We start from the raw sequence: 21,030 nt of genomic DNA on the forward strand, positions 1-21,030 counted from the left end.
ATTTATGTGATTTAAATTAAAAGTTATTATATGGATATGGAGCTTGACTCACTTTTTTTCAACGCACTGCTATTATTTTGAACACCACTGTATATACAGCATTTTGACTCTGGACATCAACACCAATCGGTTTTACAGAACCCAGGATGTGGATTACGGTGAGGGGATACTGGGTGGTGAAGTGGGAGTTCTGAAGCAGGATGGATTTGTAAACGCATCATTATTTAGATGTGACGTGTTTTAATCTGCTTTAGTAACATTGCTAAAACAGTCATGTCAATAAAACACCTATTCAAAGCCGAGTCTTTACTTAATAATTGAACAAACCTACCTGAGGAAATCAGTATCAGTAGGTTATGAGCTGTTATGGACGAGGGATCAGTAGGGTATGAGATTAAACCCAGTAGTGAACCCTGCCTTTCACACTCGGTCCTTCAGTAAACTTCCAAACTGTGAGCTCTTTTAAAGCAGACGCACTTCCATGAACCCGAGGGTTAACAGATACACCCTAGCTTTATTAAACCACCAGGAACAGATGAATGAGCTGGTGCTGTTAAACTGAAGTCATCCATCCTTTAAATAAAGCTAAATGAACTAAACATACAGTTGACCTTTGGCTTTAATAAATCCAACAGCATTTGCTTTTATAAACATTTGATTCTCAGCGAATATACTGTACACCTGTCTCTAAATTTAATCATAAATCCACACTGATTCACAGATTTCCATCTTTCAGTCTAATATTTTTAAATATCTAAATGAACTAAATGTTCCTGGTGCAGGTGAAGAGACACCTAGTGGAGGAAAACGTCCACTAACTCTACTGCAAAATCCAACCAGCTATTTAGTTAATTAATCTTCACTTTGTACCTTTATACAGTTGCATGGCGTAAGCCACGTAGTATCAGCGGACTTTTAAAGGTTCTTTAGCAATTGGAATGTTTATGCAAAAGTGATGCAATAATGAACATGTGACAAGAATACTGTGGAAATATTATGTAGAGCTGTTATAGAACAGCTCGAGTGAAGGCCTTAAGGGGGCGCCACTGGTCAACTCTCATGTGTTCGCACTCTACAGTTAATATACATTCACATTATACATTGTGTGACTGTGACCATACCTAACTGCCATCTCTCCTCTTCTTCTCTTTCCCCCCCTCTTTCTTTTTCCTCTCTCCTCCTGTCCCCCCCTTTCACTCTTTCTCTCTCTCTCTGTCGAGCTACACATGTCGTTCCTGAGCTGCCAGTGATCCAGACTCCCTCTGCCCTCCGGACCTGTCTGACCCATCCTGGTGCCCCGCTTCTGGCTGAAGATCTCGTCACATGGATGCCCCGTGTGTCTCTCTGGGATGCGTCTGGTGTCTGGGAATGATTCTCTCTACCTAGAAAATGGTTCTGGCCTTGACTGGTGTTGGCAACTGTTTCTCTGGGGACTTGACAGTTCGATAGTTCATGACTGGAACTTCTTACAAGTCTACCTGGGTCTTCAATAACTACCTGGACTCCATATTAACATCAATTAACATCAGCTATTATAGCTGAACTGCCTCCCACCCTACACACTGTATAAATGCAGATCATTTACTGCTTTCTGTTTCACCCAAATGAGGATGGGTTCCCTGTTGAGTCTGGTTCCTCTCAAGGTTTCTTCCTATTACCATCTCAGGGAGTTTTTCCTTGCCACTGTCGCCCTCGGCTTGCTCACCAGGGACAAACTGACCATTTTGATTCATACAAATTCACATTTCATACAAACTTAAATAATTCTTTTGATTGTGTAAAGCTGCTTTGCGGCAATGACTATTGTTAAAAACGCTATACAAATAAAATTGAATTGAATTGAATTGTTTAGGGTCCATACTGGTCTTTCTCTTGTAGTTTACTTTAACTAATAAAAACCCACAGGTAGTGATTTCAAATGATTAATTTTTACTGATCAAAGTTATGAGAAATATCAAAATTCAACTTTAAACCAAAGCCGCAATTCTGATCATTCTGCATTAAGAAATAGATTTTAAAAAACAGCAGATTTCACAAGAACTAGCACGGACACACACTTTGGCTCTTTTCATTGCAGCAGGATAACACACAGCAGTAGAGCAGGACAGATAAACATATCCGTTGGTTGTCGATCTCTTCCTGCCCCACATGTCCAGCTCAGGGCTTGAACAGCACCGGGTGCATGGTGATGAACGTGTAGTTATACAGGCGTGGCAGACCCTGGTGCGTCGTACTGTTAAATGCATCCCAAGTGAAAGGAGGAAGACCGCCCTCTGTGCTCGGACCATTCAGAGCCTCAGACTCAAACTGTTGAGCCATATGCAGGTCAGTCACCTAGATGAGTGTAGGGGGTAAGAGGGGTATGGGGGGCAGAATGACAGACTGTGAGTAGGAGACTGTTGAATGAACAGGAGTTTTATATAATCAGTATAGTAGCTGTGCATCAATAATGTAAAGGTAGTACCATTATTTCACCACCAGATGTCACTATGACATGATAGAAAATTATTCCTGAATCTGCTTTATAACATCAGTATATTACTGACACTGATCCAGCAGACCAAACATTACTGCTGCATAAAGACTTAGCAGTTTTTCGTTAATTCTAATAATAATTATTATTATTTATCCACTCTAACCTTGGTGTCATAACATCCTTCAGGAGTGGGGTTGGACTCGCGCAGGTCGCCACGACAGCAGATGGACTTACAGGCGTCACCCTTAGAGTAAGGATCTTTCTTATAGTCTATTAACAGAACAGAATGTCTATTTATCCACCACAGGAAACCATGTGCAAATGCTTATAGTGGTAATTATTATGGGATGTTTACCTACACTAAGATGTTGTAGGGTTACAGGGATGTCTATGGTAAGTAAACATGGATAAAGGATACTAAACATATTCAGATTATAATGTTCTTTTCGTATTATTTCCTTTTTAAGAACAAAATGTTGACACTTGCTCAGGAATGAAATGCAGAATAAGTGGTAAGCAGACTGAAAGACATGAGTACATGTACAGATAAAGAGAGCAAGCGCGAGAGAAAGAGAGAGAAAGGAAGAAAAAGAGAGAGAACCATTGTATCTCAGGATGTGTTTGAGTGATGGCAGGTCGATGACAGATGCTTGATCCCGGCGGAAGATCTTGGCTCGAGGACAGAGTTGGTAGGAGAAATCTTCTCCGTACTCGATCCACATCTGCTCATAACCACTCAGAGCATAGATCTTCTGGTGGAATGGAACATTGTAGGATGGCCAGTAACCTGCAGGACATTGTTTATTACAAACAAAACATTATTAGAAAAATACAACAACAACAACAATACAATACAAAACCAATACAACAATGTCAATGTCTCTTTTATTACTCTCAGACACTGAGCTAGGTGAAATGTTTGGCTTTTCCCAACCAGCTATATGTAACCACTCATATTTTAGAATCCTGTACCCATTCCCATTAAGAGCTTCTCCACCATTTTTCCAGACCTCCCCCTCCCTAGCCACCTCTTCACACTCAGGGAGTCCCAGGTGCTTGCAGGCCAGATTAGAGATGTAATCTCTCCTTCCAGTTCTGTGTCTGCACTGGGGTCTCCTCCCTGTCGGACATGCCTAAAACACCTCCCTAGGTAGGTGTCTAGGAGGCATCCTTACCACATACTTGAACCACCTCAGCTGGCTCCTTTCAATGTGATGGATCAACAGCTCTACCTTGAGTTCCCCCTAGATGTCTGAGATCCTAACCTTGTCTCACAGGCTGAGCCCAGCCACCATGCAGAGAAACCTCATTTCTGCTGCTTGTATCCACATCTCAATCTTTCCATCACTACATGGCAATCATGACCATAGGTAAAGTTTGGAACAAAGATTGACCAAAAAAATTTGAAAACTTTGCCTTTGGTCTCAGCTATCTCTTCACTACAATGGATTGGTGTACTACTGATGCTGTACTGATCTGACTGTCAATCCTTTGCTCCAATTTACCTTCATCTGTGATTAAGCACTGGGGGGGAAAAAAACTCCTCCACATGAGGAAGGATCTCACTTCCAACCTGAAGAGGACAATCCACCCTGGCTGGAAACTAAGGCGTCAGAAGTGGAGATGCTGACCCTTATTACCTATCAGAATTCCACAATCTTTTCCATCTGAGCATCCTTTAAACTTCCTGCTTCCCATTTAAACATATTTTTTTTTAGTATGCTAAGGTCTTTACTGAGCATTATCACCTGAGCATTCTGTAATCTTTCCCATTGTACCATGCCATGTCCCTCTTGTTTATGCACCCCCCCCACCTCTGGCCTTTCCTGAGACATATTTTAGATTAAGCATGTTGAAGTAGAGGAGCATGTTCACGAAATGATCACAGGCATATCCTGATATTGATTTTATGTTTAACTTTCGTAGTTAAATGGAACCTCACCAAAGCGCAAAGCCTCCGTTTGATCCGAATATTCCACCAGGCCTGGAATCTGCTCCACTATGGTCAGAGCTCCATCATCAAGTCTCGAGCCCAGGGATACTTTACTCACATCCACCACCATGTACTGATTATTATACGTCCCTGAGGGAACAGTGAGACGAGACAGGACATTCAGGCATCATGGTACGGATGGCAGTCAGACAGTGTGGAATGTGAGATAATGACAGACAGACAGAAAAACAGACCATTAAGTCAGACAGCATGTTTAACCTCGACAACATAAAAGTTATTGAACATATAAGAACATTTCCATTAGTCTTTCCTTATATTAAGTGTCCACCTGTGTGTGTTAATCTACACTCATATCTACTTGGCTTTAAATTTGTCTATCTGCTCATCTGTCTTTTAAATATCTACCAGTCTGTCCACCTCCTCACATAACACTATCTAGCAACCATTCTGTTTAAGTACAATGCCATAAAAAAGTATTTCTTCTGTTTTTTTTTTTCTTTTGCATACAGTACAGGCCATAAGTTTGGACACACCTTCTCATCTATCTGTCAATGTGTTTTCTTTATTTTTTTATGACCAGTTACATTAGTAGATTCTCACTGAAGGCATCAAAACTATGAATGAACACATGGGGAGTTATGTACTTAACAAAAAAAGGTCTCCACAGTCACCGGACCTGAACCTGGCCAGGGGTAGCTCAGTGGTTAAGGCATTGGACTACGGTTCGGAAGATCCCAGGTTCAAACCCCACAACCATCAAGTTGCCACTGTTGGGCCCTTGAGCGCGGCCCTTAACCCTCAACTGCTCAGATGTGTAATGAGATAAAAATGTAAGTCGCCCTGGATAAGAGCGTCTGCCAAATGCCCAAATGCAAATGTAAATGTAAACCTAATCGAGATGGTTTGGGGTGAGCTGGACCACAGAGTGAAGGCAAAGGGGCCAACAAGTGCTAAACACCTCTGGGAACTCCTTCAAGACTGTTGGAAAACCATTTCAGGTGACTATCTCTTGAAGCTCATTGAGAGAATGCCAAGAGTGTGCAAAGCTGTAATCAGAGCAAAGGGTGGCTATTCTGAAGAAACTAGAATATAAAACATGCTTTCAGTTTTTTCACCTTTTTTTGTTAAGTCCATAACTCCACATGTGTTCATTCATAGTTTTGATGCCTTCAGTGAGAATCTACCAATGTAAATGGTCATGAAAATAAAGAAAACACATTGAATGAGAAGGTGTGTCCAAACTTTTGGCCTGTACTGTATTTGTCACACTTAACTGATCGAGGTCTTCAAACAAACTGTAATGTTACACAACAATAACCCGAGTTATACAAAATGCATTTTTTAATTGACAATTTTATTTATTAAGAAAAAAGGTTGTCCCATTCTGCCTGGCCCTATGGGAGAAAGTAACTGCAAAGCTCCAGAACACCACACTACCACCACCATGTGTGACTGTTGGAATGATGTTCCTTTTATGGAATAAAATCATCAATATTGTATCTGTATATTTCTATATACTGTATATTTATCTGCACCTGACGATCCATCCATCGATCTATCTACTAGAGCCAGCGTTTCTCTTTATATAACCATCTCTGTTACCCCCCTTGCTGTCTCTCTCTCTCTCTCTCTCTCTCTCTCTCTCTTTCTCTCTCTCTCTCTCTCTCTCTCCTTTCCCCACACACTGCAGTATTGAGACAGAATCAACACTAGACCTAGACTACACATGACCCCCATGGCCTCTAGCTCCGTGTGTGTGTGTGTGAGCATGTGTTTCCTGACCAGAGTTGAAGCGGGAGAATATCTCTGCCCACTTTTGGCCAGTGTGTGCGAGGGCGTGGGCTAGCCGGACTCTTTGCCAGGAGAACAGACTGGAGGGAGTGACCAGCTGGTACAGCGACTGGTTAAAGACATTGTTGGTAGTCTGAGTCATCATCAGTCCACTGCCCAACAGGTAGAAATCATCCAGAGACACCAGGAAACCTGCAGCACATCAAACACACATCAGACTCGCATACAAAGACAACTGTGTGTGTGTGTGTGTGTGTGTGTGTGTGTGGATGCATACACACACCAGGGTAGCTGCTGAAGGAGAGTTTTCCAGTAGCAGTGTGTGGTTCCTGCACTTTAAAGTCCCAGTGTTTGAAGATGCGCATGGTGGCTGCGTAAACGTACCAGCTGGAGTGACCAAACAACAGGTTCTCATAACCTGGTAACATCTGCACAAACCCACACACACACACACGCGCACACGCACTCTTCAGTAATAAAGAAAAACAATGACCTATTGTAATACAATTGAAGCACATGATATTTTTTTGGGACACGGCAGTTCTATGTACACAGCACACACCTTGGTGAGAGGAGAGGTTCTACAGTATGAGCCTTAAGGATAGGGTGGAACTGTGGAAGAAGCCTTACTGTGAACCTAGTGGTTCTTTGTATAGAGCTCATGTGGCTTGGCAAAGGGAGGCAGTTCTACAGTATGTACTGAGTGTGGTGAGGTGTACCTCAGTGAGGGGGAGAGGTTCTACAGTATGAGAGTGTGGTGAGGTGTACGGTTCTACAGTATGTACTGAGTGTGGTGAGGTGTACGGTTCTACAGTATGTACTGAGTGTGGTGAGGTGTACGGTTCTACAGTATGTACTGAGTGTGGTGAGGTGTACGGTTCTACAGTATGTACTGAGTGTGGTGAGGTGTACGGTTCTACAGTATGTACTGAGTGTGGTGAGGTGTACGGTTCTACAGTATGTACTGAGTGTGGTGAGGTGTACCTCAGTGAGGGGGAGCGGTTCTACACTATGTACTGAGTGTGGTGAGGTGTACCTCAGTGAGGGGGAGCGGTTCTACAGTATGTACTGAGCGTGGTGAGGTGTACGGTTCTACAGTATGTACTGAGCGTGGTGAGGTGTACGGTTCTACAGTATGTACTGAGTGTGGTGAGGTGTACCTCAGTGAAGGGGAGAGGTTCTACAGTATGTACTGAGTGTGGTGAGGTGTACGGTTCTACAGTATGTAATGAGCGTGGTGAGGTGTACCTCAGTGAGGTGGAGAGGTTCTACAGTATGTACTGAGCGTGGTGAGGTGTACGGTTCTACAGTATGTAATGAGCGTGGTGAGGTGTACCTCAGTGAGGTGGAGAGGTTCTACAGTATGTACTGAGTGTGGTGAGGTGTACCTCAGTGAGGTGTACGGTTCTACAGTATGTAATGAGCGTGGTGAGGTGTACCTCAGTGAGGTGGAGAGGTTCTACAGTATGTACTGAGTGTGGTGAGGTGTACGGTTCTACAGTATGTACTGAGTGTGGTGAGGTGTACGATTCTACAGTATGTACTGAGCGTGATGAGGTCTACCTCAGTGAGGTGTACGGTTCTACAGTATGTACTGAGTGTGGTGAGGTGTACGGTTCTACAGTATGTACTGAGTGTGGTGAGGTGTACCTCAGTGAGGTGGAGAGGTTCTACAGTATGTACTGAGCGTGGTGAGGTGTACGGTTCTACAGTATGTAATGAGCGTGGTGAGGTGTACCTCAGTGAGGTGTACGGTTCTACAGTATGTAATGAGCGTGGTGAGGTGTACCTCAGTGAGGTGGAGAGGTTCTACAGTATGTACTGAGTGTGGTGAGGTGTACCTCAGTGAGGTGGAGAGGTTCTACAGTATGTACTGAGTGTGGTGAGGTGTACGGTTCTACAGTATGTACTGAGTGTGGTGAGGTGTACCTCAGTGAGGTGGAGAGGTTCTACAGTATGTACTGAGCGTGGTGAGGTGTACCTCAGTGAGGTGTACGGTTCTACAGTATGTAATGAGCGTGGTGAGGTGTACCTCAGTGAGGTGGAGAGGTTCTACAGTATGTACTGAGTGTGGTGAGGTGTACCTCAGTGAGGTGGAGAGGTTCTACAGTATGTACTGAGTGTGGTGAGGTGTACGGTTCTACAGTATGTACTGAGTGTGGTGAGGTGTACGATTCTACAGTATGTACTGAGCGTGGTGAGGTGTACCTCAGTGAGGTGTACGGTTCTACAGTATGTACTGAGTGTGGTGAGGTGTACGGTTCTACAGTATGTACTGAGTGTGGTGAGGTGTACGGTTCTACAGTATGTACTGAGCGTGGTGGGGTGTACCTCAGTGAGGTGTACGGTTCTACAGTATGTACTGAGTGTGGTGAGGTGTACCTCAGTGAGGTGGAGAGGTTCTACAGTATGTACTGAGTGTGGTGAGGTGTACGGTTCTACAGTATGTACTGAGTGTGGTGAGGTGTACCTCAGTGAGGTGGAGAGGTTCTACAGTATGTACTGAGCGTGGTGAGGTGTACCTCAGTGAGGTGTACGGTTCTACAGTATGTAATGAGCGTGGTGAGGTGTACCTCAGTGAGGTGGAGAGGTTCTACAGTATGTACTGAGTGTGGTGAGGTGTACGGTTCTACAGTATGTACTGAGTGTGGTGAGGTGTACCTCAGTGAGGGGGAGCGGTTCTACACTATGTACTGAGTGTGGTGAGGTGTACCTCAGTGAGGGGGAGCGGTTCTACAGTATGTACTGAGCGTGGTGAGGTGTACGGTTCTACAGTATGTACTGAGCGTGGTGAGGTGTACGGTTCTACAGTATGTACTGAGTGTGGTGAGGTGTACCTCAGTGAAGGGGAGAGGTTCTACAGTATGTACTGAGTGTGGTGAGGTGTACGGTTCTACAGTATGTAATGAGCGTGGTGAGGTGTACCTCAGTGAGGTGGAGAGGTTCTACAGTATGTACTGAGCGTGGTGAGGTGTACGGTTCTACAGTATGTAATGAGCGTGGTGAGGTGTACCTCAGTGAGGTGGAGAGGTTCTACAGTATGTACTGAGTGTGGTGAGGTGTACCTCAGTGAGGTGTACGGTTCTACAGTATGTAATGAGCGTGGTGAGGTGTACCTCAGTGAGGTGGAGAGGTTCTACAGTATGTACTGAGTGTGGTGAGGTGTACGGTTCTACAGTATGTACTGAGTGTGGTGAGGTGTACCTCAGTGAGGTGGAGAGGTTCTACAGTATGTACTGAGCGTGGTGAGGTGTACCTCAGTGAGGTGTACGGTTCTACAGTATGTAATGAGCGTGGTGAGGTGTACCTCAGTGAGGTGGAGAGGTTCTACAGTATGTACTGAGTGTGGTGAGGTGTACCTCAGTGAGGTGGAGAGGTTCTACAGTATGTACTGAGTGTGGTGAGGTGTACGGTTCTACAGTATGTACTGAGTGTGGTGAGGTGTACCTCAGTGAGGTGTACGGTTCTACAGTATGTAATGAGCGTGGTGAGGTGTACCTCAGTGAGGTGGAGAGGTTCTACAGTATGTACTGAGTGTGGTGAGGTGTACCTCAGTGAGGTGGAGAGGTTCTACAGTATGTACTGAGTGTGGTGAGGTGTACGGTTCTACAGTATGTACTGAGTGTGGTGAGGTGTACCTCAGTGAGGTGGAGAGGTTCTACAGTATGTACTGAGCGTGGTGAGGTGTACGGTTCTACAGTATGTACTGAGTGTGGTGAGGTGTACGATTCTACAGTATGTACTGAGCGTGATGAGGTCTACCTCAGTGAGGTGTACGGTTCTACAGTATGTACTGAGTGTGGTGAGGTGTACGGTTCTACAGTATGTACTGAGTGTGGTGAGGTGTACCTCAGTGAGGTGGAGAGGTTCTACAGTATGTACTGAGCGTGGTGAGGTGTACGGTTCTACAGTATGTAATGAGCGTGGTGAGGTGTACCTCAGTGAGGTGTACGGTTCTACAGTATGTAATGAGCGTGGTGAGGTGTACCTCAGTGAGGTGGAGAGGTTCTACAGTATGTACTGAGTGTGGTGAGGTGTACCTCAGTGAGGTGGAGAGGTTCTACAGTATGTACTGAGTGTGGTGAGGTGTACGGTTCTACAGTATGTACTGAGTGTGGTGAGGTGTACCTCAGTGAGGTGGAGAGGTTCTACAGTATGTACTGAGCGTGGTGAGGTGTACCTCAGTGAGGTGTACGGTTCTACAGTATGTAATGAGCGTGGTGAGGTGTACCTCAGTGAGGTGGAGAGGTTCTACAGTATGTACTGAGTGTGGTGAGGTGTACCTCAGTGAGGTGGAGAGGTTCTACAGTATGTACTGAGTGTGGTGAGGTGTACGGTTCTACAGTATGTACTGAGTGTGGTGAGGTGTACGATTCTACAGTATGTACTGAGCGTGGTGAGGTGTACCTCAGTGAGGTGTACGGTTCTACAGTATGTACTGAGTGTGGTGAGGTGTACGGTTCTACAGTATGTACTGAGTGTGGTGAGGTGTACGGTTCTACAGTATGTACTGAGCGTGGTGGGGTGTACCTCAGTGAGGTGTACGGTTCTACAGTATGTACTGAGTGTGGTGAGGTGTACCTCAGTGAGGTGGAGAGGTTCTACAGTATGTACTGAGTGTGGTGAGGTGTACGGTTCTACAGTATGTACTGAGTGTGGTGAGGTGTACCTCAGTGAGGTGGAGAGGTTCTACAGTATGTACTGAGCGTGGTGAGGTGTACCTCAGTGAGGTGTACGGTTCTACAGTATGTAATGAGCGTGGTGAGGTGTACCTCAGTGAGGTGGAGAGGTTCTACAGTATGTACTGAGTGTGGTGAGGTGTACGGTTCTACAGTATGTACTGAGTGTGGTGAGGTGTACCTCAGTGAGGTGGAGAGGTTCTACAGTATGTACTGAGTGTGGTGAGGTGTACGGTTCTACAGTATGTACTGAGTGTGGTGAGGTGTACCTCAGTGAGGTGTACGGTTCTACAGTATGTAATGAGCGTGGTGAGGTGTACCTCAGTGAGGTGGAGAGGTTCTACAGTATGTACTGAGTGTGGTGAGGTGTACCTCAGTGAGGTGGAGAGGTTCTACAGTATGTACTGAGTGTGGTGAGGTGTACGGTTCTACAGTATGTACTGAGTGTGGTGAGGTGTACCTCAGTGAGGTGGAGAGGTTCTACAGTATGTACTGAGCGTGGTGAGGTGTACGGTTCTACAGTATGTACTGAGTGTGGTGAGGTGTACGATTCTACAGTATGTACTGAGCGTGGTGAGGTGTACCTCAGTGAGGTGGAGAGGTTCTACAGTATGTACTGAGCGTGGTGAGGTGTACGGTTCTACAGTATGTAATGAGCGTGGTGAGGTGTACCTCAGTGAGGTGTACGGTTCTACAGTATGTACTGAGTGTGGTGAGGTGTACGATTCTACAGTATGTACTGAGCGTGGTGAGGTGTACCTCAGTGAGGTGTACGGTTCTACAGTATGTACTGAGTGTGGTGAGGTGTACGGTTCTACAGTATGTACTGAGTGTGGTGAGGTGTACCTCAGTGAGGTGGAGAGGTTCTACAGTATGTACTGAGCGTGGTGAGGTGTACGGTTCTACAGTATGTAATGAGCGTGGTGAGGTGTACCTCAGTGAGGTGTACGGTTCTACAGTATGTAATGAGCGTGGTGAGGTGTACCTCAGTGAGGTGGAGAGGTTCTACAGTATGTACTGAGTGTGGTGAGGTGTACCTCAGTGAGGTGGAGAGGTTCTACAGTATGTACTGAGTGTGGTGAGGTGTACGGTTCTACAGTATGTACTGAGTGTGGTGAGGTGTACCTCAGTGAGGTGGAGAGGTTCTACAGTATGTACTGAGCGTGGTGAGGTGTACGGTTCTACAGTATGTACTGAGTGTGGTGAGGTGTACGATTCTACAGTATGTACTGAGCGTGGTGAGGTGTACCTCAGTGAGGTGTACGGTTCTACAGTATGTACTGAGTGTGGTGAGGTGTACGGTTCTACAGTATGTACTGAGTGTGGTGAGGTGTACCTCAGTGAGGTGGAGAGGTTCTACAGTATGTACTGAGCGTGGTGAGGTGTACGGTTCTACAGTATGTAATGAGCGTGGTGAGGTGTACCTCAGTGAGGTGTACGGTTCTACAGTATGTACTGAGTGTGGTGAGGTGTACCTCAGTGAGGGGGAGAGGTTCTGCAGTATGTACTGAGTGTGGTGAGGTGTACCTCAGTGAGGGGGAGAGGTTCTGCAGTATGTACTGAGTGTGGTGAGGTGTACCTCAGTGAGGGGGAGAGGTTCTACAGTATGTACTGAGTGTGGTGAGGTGTACCTCAGTGAGGTGTACGGTTCTACAGTATGTACTGAGTGTGGTGAGGTGTACCTCAGTGAGGTGGAGAGGTTCTACAGTATGTACTGAGTGTGGTGAGGTGTACGGTTCTACAGTATGTACTGAGTGTGGTGAGGTGTACCTCAGTGAGGTGTACGGTTCTACAGTATGTAATGAGCGTGGTGAGGTGTACCTCAGTGAGGTGGAGAGGTTCTACAGTATGTACTGAGTGTGGTGAGGTGTACGGTTCTACAGTATGTACTGAGTGTGGTGAGGTGTACCTCAGTGAGGTGGAGAGGTTCTACAGTATGTACTGAGCGTGGTGAGGTGTACGGTTCTACAGTATGTACTGAGTGTGGTGAGGTGTACGATTCTACAGTATGTACTGAGCGTGGTGAGGTGTACCTCAGTGAGGTGTACGGTTCTACAGTATGTACTGAGTGTGGTGAGGTGTACGGTTCTACAGTATGTACTGAGTGTGGTGAGGTGTACGGTTCTACAGTATGTACTGAGCGTGGTGGGGTGTACCTCAGTGAGGTGTACGGTTCTACAGTATGTACTGAGTGTGGTGAGGTGTACCTCAGTGAGGTGGAGAGGTTCTACAGTATGTACTGAGTGTGGTGAGGTGTACGGTTCTACAGTATGTACTGAGTGTGGTGAGGTGTACCTCAGTGAGGTGGAGAGGTTCTACAGTATGTACTGAGCGTGGTGAGGTGTACCTCAGTGAGGTGTACGGTTCTACAGTATGTAATGAGCGTGGTGAGGTGTACCTCAGTGAGGTGGAGAGGTTCTACAGTATGTACTGAGTGTGGTGAGGTGTACCTCAGTGAGGTGGAGAGGTTCTACAGTATGTACTGAGTGTGGTGAGGTGTACGGTTCTACAGTATGTACTGAGTGTGGTGAGGTGTACCTCAGTGAGGTGTACGGTTCTACAGTATGTAATGAGCGTGGTGAGGTGTACCTCAGTGAGGTGGAGAGGTTCTACAGTATGTACTGAGCGTGGTGAGGTGTACGATTCTACAGTATGTACTGAGCGTGGTGAGGTGTACCTCAGTGAGGTGTACGGTTCTACAGTATGTACTGAGTGTGGTGAGGTGTACGGTTCTACAGTATGTACTGAGTGTGGTGAGGTGTACGATTCTACAGTATGTACTGAGCGTGGTGAGGTGTACCTCAGTGAGGTGTACGGTTCTACAGTATGTACTGAGTGTGGTGAGGTGTACGATTCTACAGTATGTACTGAGTGTGGTGAGGTGTACCTCAGTGAGGTGTACGGTTCTACAGTATGTACTGAGTGTGGTGAGGTGTACGGTTCTACAGTATGTACTGAGTGTGGTGAGGTGTACGGTTCTACAGTATGTACTGAGCGTGGTGAGGTGTACGGTTCTACAGTATGTACTGAGTGTGGTGAGGTGTACGGTTCTACAGTATGTACTGAGTGTGGTGAGGTGTACGGTTCTACAGTATGTACTGAGTGTGGTGAGGTGTACCTCAGTGAGGTGTACGGTTCTACAGTATGTACTGAGTGTGGTGAGGTGTACCTCAGTGAGGTGTACGGTTCTACAGTATGTACTGAGTGTGGTGAGGTGTACCTCAGTGAGGTGTACGGTTCTACAGTATGTACTGAGTGTGGTGAGGTGTACCTCAGTGAGGTGGAGAGGTTCTACAGTATGTACTGAGTGTGGTGAGGTGTACGGTTCTACAGTATGTACTGAGTGTGGTGAGGTGTACCTCAGTGAGGTGGAGAGGTTCTACAGTATGTACTGAGCGTGGTGAGGTGTACCTCAGTGAGGTGTACGGTTCTACAGTATGTAATGAGCGTGGTGAGGTGTACCTCAGTGAGGTGGAGAGGTTCTACAGTATGTACTGAGTGTGGTGAGGTGTACCTCAGTGAGGTGGAGAGGTTCTACAGTATGTACTGAGTGTGGTGAGGTGTACGGTTCTACAGTATGTACTGAGTGTGGTGAGGTGTACCTCAGTGAGGTGTACGGTTCTACAGTATGTAATGAGCGTGGTGAGGTGTACCTCAGTGAGGTGGAGAGGTTCTACAGTATGTACTGAGCGTGGTGAGGTGTACGATTCTACAGTATGTACTGAGCGTGGTGAGGTGTACCTCAGTGAGGTGTACGGTTCTACAGTATGTACTGAGTGTGGTGAGGTGTACGGTTCTACAGTATGTACTGAGTGTGGTGAGGTGTACGATTCTACAGTATGTACTGAGCGTGGTGAGGTGTACCTCAGTGAGGTGTACGGTTCTACAGTATGTACTGAGTGTGGTGAGGTGTACGATTCTACAGTATGTACTGAGTGTGGTGAGGTGTACCTCAGTGAGGTGTACGGTTCTACAGTATGTACTGAGTGTGGTGAGGTGTACGGTTCTACAGTATGTACTGAGTGTGGTGAGGTGTACGGTTCTACAGTATGTACTGAGCGTGGTGAGGTGTACGGTTCTACAGTATGTACTGAGTGTGGTGAGGTGTACGGTTCTACAGTATGTACTGAGTGTGGTGAGGTGTACGGTTCTACAGTATGTACTGAGTGTGGTGAGGTGTACCTCAGTGAGGTGTACGGTTCTACAGTATGTACTGAGTGTGGTGAGGTGTACCTCAGTGAGGTGTACGGTTCTACAGTATGTACTGAGTGTGGTGAGGTGTACCTCAGTGAGGTGTACGGTTCTACAGTATGTACTGAGTGTGGTGAGGTGTACGATTCTACAGTATGTACTGAGTGTGGTGAGGTGTACCTCAGTGAGGTGTACGGTTCTACAGTATGTACTGAGTGTGGTGAGGTGTACGGTTCTACAGTATGTACTGAGTGTGGTGAGGTGTACGATTCTACAGTATGTACTGAGTGTGGTGAGGTGTACCTCAGTGAGGTGTACGGTTCTACAGTATGTACTGAGTGTGGTGAGGTGTACGGTTCTACAGTATGTACTGAGTGTGGTGAGGTGTACGGTTCTACAGTATGTACTGAGTGTGGTGAGGTGTACGGTTCTACAGTATGTACTGAGTGTGGTGAGGTGTACGGTTCTACAGTATGTACTGAGTGTGGTGAGGTGTACGATTCTACAGTATGTACTGAGTGTGGTGAGGTGTACCTCAGTGAGGTGTACGGTTCTACAGTATGTACTGAGTGTGGTGAGGTGTACGGTTCTACAGTATGTACTGAGTGTGGTGAGGTGTACCTCAGTGAGGTGTACGGTTCTACAGTATGTACTGAGTGTGGTGAGGTGTACGGTTCTACAGTATGTACTGAGTGTGGTGAGGTGTACCTCAGTGAGGTGTACGGTTCTACAGTATGTACTGAGCGTGGTGAGGTGTACGGTTCTACAGTATGTACTGAACGTGGTGAGGTGTACGGTTCTACAGTATGTACTGAGTGTGGTGAGGTGTACGGTTCTACAGTATGTACTGAGTGTGGTGAGATGTACCTCAGTGAGGTGTACGGTTCTACAGTATGTACTGAGTGTGGTGAGGTGTACGGTTCTACAGTATGTACTGAGCGTGGTGAGGTGTATGGTTCTACAGTATGTACTGAGTGTGGTGAGGTGTACGGTTCTACAGTATGTACTGAGTGTGGTGAGGTGTACCTCAGTGAGGGGAAGAGGTTCTACAGTATGTACTGAGTGTGGTGAGGTGTACGGTTCTACAGTATGTACTGAGTGTGGTGAGGTGTACGGTTCTACAGTATGTACTGAGTGTGGTGAGGTGTACGGTTCTACAGTATGTACTGAGCGTGGTGAGGTGTACCTCAGTGAGGGGGAGCGGTTCTACAGTATGTACTGAGTGTGGTGAGGTGTACGGTTCTACAGTATGTACTGAGTGTGGTGAGATGTACCTCAGTGAGGTGTACGGTTCTACAGTATGTACCGAGTGTGGTGAGGTGTACCTCAGTGAGGTGGAGCCGTCATGTGTTTGGATGATGTACCTTGATGAGGGCAGAACAGTGGCCCATCGGTGGCTCTTTAAAGCCCTTAAGTGAAGGTTTGGCATCAGGAACCAACATTTGTATCAAATCCAATAAATCTCCAACTGCATTCAGGAGCTGCACATCAAAGCGTGTCAGGGGCTACACACACACACACACACACACACACACACACACACACACACACACACACACACACACACACACAGGGCGTTAATTATTAAGATATTCACCTGCCCTGTGTTTATACATATTGTCACACTCCAGCTTTACCTGGTGCTGTGACCTGGCCAGCGGTTGTGATGTGACGGTTTTTCTTTTACCTTTTTCCCCGAGCGTTTGGCCCACTCGGCTGCTCCGGCCTGCAGTCCATCCAGCTGGGACAGGATGAAGCCTGTGTGAGCCCACAGGGGATCAGACGTCTTATTTAGCTTCACCTGCTCCCGAGACCAGGCACTTTGCTTACTGATGCGCACACACACACACACACACACATCAGTAAATTACAGATACATTGGTGACAAATGGAAGAAACCCCACCCGTTTGTGTTTGGAAGCTCATAACATTTACATTTAGGCATTTAGCAGACGCTCTTATCCAGAGCGACTTACATTTTTATCTCATTACACATCTGAGCAGTTGAGGGTTAAGGGCCGCGCTCAAGGGCCCAACAGTGACAACTTGGTGGTTGTGGGGTTTGAACCTGGGATCTTCCGAACCGTAGTCCAATGCCTTAACCACTGAGCTACCTCTGACCCCACAACAGACTGCCGGCTCCTCAGCACAGACTCGACACATCATGGCGTACTGTAGGTGGATCATTGTGTATCATTAGGAGAAGAATCACTTACGACATGAAGGTCTTGACGGCCTGCAGGACTTTGGGTTTGGTAATGAGCTGAGGATACATGTTAGTGTAGTGATCATTCATCTGCCTGTAGGACACACAGACATCTACTCACACACACACTCAGATATGTACTTAATAATAATAATAATAATAATAATAATAATAATAATCTAGAGATTTAGCACATCTGCAAACAATTTTGACTTTAAACCCATTTTATGGAGAAAATCTGCTGAATAAAATCTCTGTATTTAAACACTACAGTCTACTTTACTTCTGATTGACCTCAAAGGGTTTACAGAACTGATATGGAAGTATAACAGGGCCAAAACTCCTCAAGGGAAACTTAACAAACTCCCTAAGTAGTAGACTGCCCAGGGAACAGGACGGACAGACTTTATATCCAGAACAGACTGCAGCAATCGGCCCTCCATAGCTCCTGTGATGTCCCAGATGTGATGTCCCAGATGTGATGTCCCAGATGTGAAGAAAGAATTTAGGAAGCCCAAATTTGTGAATTAAAAAAAAAATAATGAAGATGATATTTTTTACAATTGAATACATTTTCAAACAGGAATGTAGTTTCAGTTTTTAGTAAATTAAGTATTTTTCGATTACATTTTAAATGCTTGAATTAGGTTTTCCTTTGAAATATACAACCACAATAAACTGCAGTGCCGAACAATTCACACATTATAAATGCTGTAGGATTCAAAGTGTAATACATCTTTTATTGTTTTTGCTGAGTTCATGTAATTCCACATGCTCTTCTGCTTTGAGTTGTTGCCAGTGTTACACTTCCACAGACTGGAGGACAAACTCAAAGTCTGGAGATTCATATTGCAATACCGCCACTGGACACTAGATGTCTGTCGCCCAGTCTACAGATAATCCCACTTCTTGTACTGGTTAGAGCTGAAGTGTTCATTTGATCCCAGTTGAGTGTTATTGTCATAGCTGTGTCTCAGTGTCTGTAGCCTCTCAGAGTATCTCATGTGCTCCTACGGACCCTCCACAGCTGTGTGTGCTTCAGGCTTAACACCCATCGACATTTAGGTCTAGACTAGTTCTGATATTTTCATACATGTTTTTATAAAATGACATTCGCAGCATTGGGACTGTTACGTTAAAGCTCGGATGGTTTCCTGGATCGTCACTTACCTAGCTCCATGTCTGACATCTCTAGTCCTACATTTTGACTAATATTCATGCCTGAAATACTCTTACAAATGTACCCTGAACAGAAGGATGTGATTAAACCAAACCTATTTCAGACCTTGCTGTGACCTAATCAGTGTATCTACAGGTTACAATAATAATTCCATATAAATCCCAGATTAGTTCTGCACTGGTTCTCTGACTGCACTTGAACAAGGCGGCTCCTGCACCAGCGATCCATCATGTTCAGGGATGAGTTACATGGCTCTCACCGTGCGGTCAGGAACCCTTCCAGATATCCCGCCAGGAAGAAGGTTTTGTCGTCAGCCCTTGGGGTTTGTCCATACCCGGCTCTGATCTCCAGCACGCCCCATCCCGTCTCTGAGAACGAGTCGTTATAGAACCCGTAGGCATCTCCTGTGTCTTCCAGAACCCCGTCCTTCAGGAGCACCGTCTTACTGCTGGGGTCCCAGTACACGGTGGCCTTATGCACAGCTGGGGAGGAAGATGGGAGAGCGGTGTGGGAATGATTTTACACTCTGAGAGTTAGTTACAAGCAAACACACTGCAACAGGGCAAATTTGAGATTACTTTATTATTCCTATCCAAAAGTAGCTACCTAAATGATGTACAACATGGTTTAGTCCTGCTGTACCAATCATACACTCCACCCAGGCCAGACAGGACACTTCTGTTTTTCCATCCTAACTTATTCACCACCATTTTAGGAAGCTGATAAAGTTTCTACTAGCCTGGTTTCTAATTTCCTCTTTCAAACTGCCAAGGAACTTCTGCTTTCGCCTCTGGAATCATGAAAGACTCCCAGATCTGTGCGGCGGTGACATTCAGTCCGCGGCCTTTAATATAAAGCAGTGGTTCTTTAGTAACTTCTGGAGGACCACGGCCTGCCTTCTCAGCCATCAGCACACCTGATTTAACTAATCAGCAGCCTTTCACTCATTGAAGTGGTGATGGAAGAGTGGGAAAAACAGGACAATGTACATCAGGAGATAGAGATATATAGAGATATATATGGAAACTGTTTTCTTACACGGCCATGTCTCAAATACACACAATGTGAACAACAAGGCTGGAGAGAGAGAGAGAGAGAGAGAGAGAGAGAGAGTGTGTGTGTGTGTGTGTGTGTGTGTGTGTGAGTGAATGACACCAACATGGACACACACACACACACAGGTTAAAGTGTGGGTTTGGTAGAACAGAGAGAAAGCACTAAACAGTACAGGGCAGTGGTGCCCCAGGAACAAGGTTGAGAACACGGACACATGGACACACTGATACACAGGAACATGATAAATCTAAACTTATAAACTCCTGGGACATTCTGCTTCATAATGTAAATCAATGCAGTGAAATGAACTGGTAAAGGGGAAAAAATTAACAACACATTGCTAGAGTTTGAGTAGAGATCTGCAACAGTGCACACTAGTGTGTGTGTGTGTGTGTGTGTGTGTGTGTGTTGCAGACAGAGTGGATCAGGTGGAGCTATAACAGTATGTTGTTAATATTAACTATGGTCCTTGCTGAAGGAGAGGGGAACATGAACACGCCCTGTGTATGCAAATGTAAAGCTCTTATAGAACAGTCTCTCACTAAACACACACACACACACACACACAGGAGTTAAGTGTGAGTGAAACAGAGATAAGTAAAGTGCAGTCAGACTTACACTCAGCTCCCAGTGCAGTCACAGCACACAGCAGTGTGAACACACACACTTCAGCCCCAGACATGGTTGTGTTGCAGGAGAGGAACAGAAGTGAAACTCTTACAGGCAATATTCCCTGTGTGTGTGTGTGTGTGTGTGTGAGAGACCTCCTCCTGGGGCGTGGTTTAAGTTTTAAGATATATTCAGAGATCATTGTGTTAAACTCATTATGAGGAAACACACAACCAGTCAAAAGTTTGTACACCCCTTATTCTAACTCCATGGTCGTTCCTGATGTTTATTTCTCTCTACACTGTAAAACAATACTGAAGGTCGTTTATTATCCCAAACACACAATAATCTCCTCTGAACAGTTGATATTGAGATGTTTATCTGCTCCTTCTGCTCTGTAAAGCTTCATAACGGCTCTAATCTGAGGTGCTGGTTGTTAATTGGTGATTTCTGAGGCTGGTGACTCCAAATGAACTTCTCCTCTGCAGCAGAGCTCAGTTTTGGTCTTGTTCTCCTGGGAAGGTCTTCATGAGAGACAGTTTCATCATCATGGAGCTTGATGGGTTTTACAAACACACTCGACACGATACTGTTCTTGTAGGAACTGATCCAGAACACCAGACCTTCATGTCTTATAATAACAACTCATTTTAAAATCTCCAGTATATTGTTAAAGAAGTTTTAAACAAAATCACAAAAAAAAAAAAACACCAACAAAATAAATAACTAAAGGCCCTCTGAATTAGGTGTGGCCAGAGTTTTGCCTGGTACTGTTGACCCTAAAGTATTGTTGAAATGATGAAGTCTGATTTCCTCCCTATGCTGTGGGAGTGTGTGCTCTGTGATGGATGGATCGGAACCGCACCCAGGATGTACCCTGATGTACCC

At 45.5% G+C, this 21,030-nt stretch overlaps 1 protein-coding gene across 1 annotated transcript; it reads right to left on the reverse strand.

Annotated features, from left to right (window-relative positions):
* Positions 1-1,909: 1,909 nt before the first annotated feature.
* Positions 1,910-20,273, reverse strand: plbd1a (phospholipase B domain containing 1a). The gene is made up of 11 exons (XM_053490501.1): positions 20,152-20,273; positions 18,737-18,959; positions 17,308-17,391; positions 16,779-16,920; positions 16,456-16,596; positions 6,505-6,649; positions 6,213-6,413; positions 4,419-4,559; positions 3,078-3,263; positions 2,640-2,746; positions 1,910-2,334 (listed from the first exon to the last, which is right to left on the reverse strand). The coding sequence occupies exons 1-11, from the start codon at positions 20,213-20,215 to the stop codon at positions 2,158-2,160; spliced, it is 1,611 nt and encodes a 536-aa protein (XP_053346476.1). The 5' UTR covers positions 20,216-20,273; the 3' UTR covers positions 1,910-2,157.
* Positions 20,274-21,030: the final 757 nt, after the last annotated feature.

This window comes from Clarias gariepinus, chromosome 28, assembly GCF_024256425.1.
Source record: "Clarias gariepinus isolate MV-2021 ecotype Netherlands chromosome 28, CGAR_prim_01v2, whole genome shotgun sequence".
NCBI lineage: Eukaryota > Metazoa > Chordata > Actinopteri > Siluriformes > Clariidae > Clarias > Clarias gariepinus.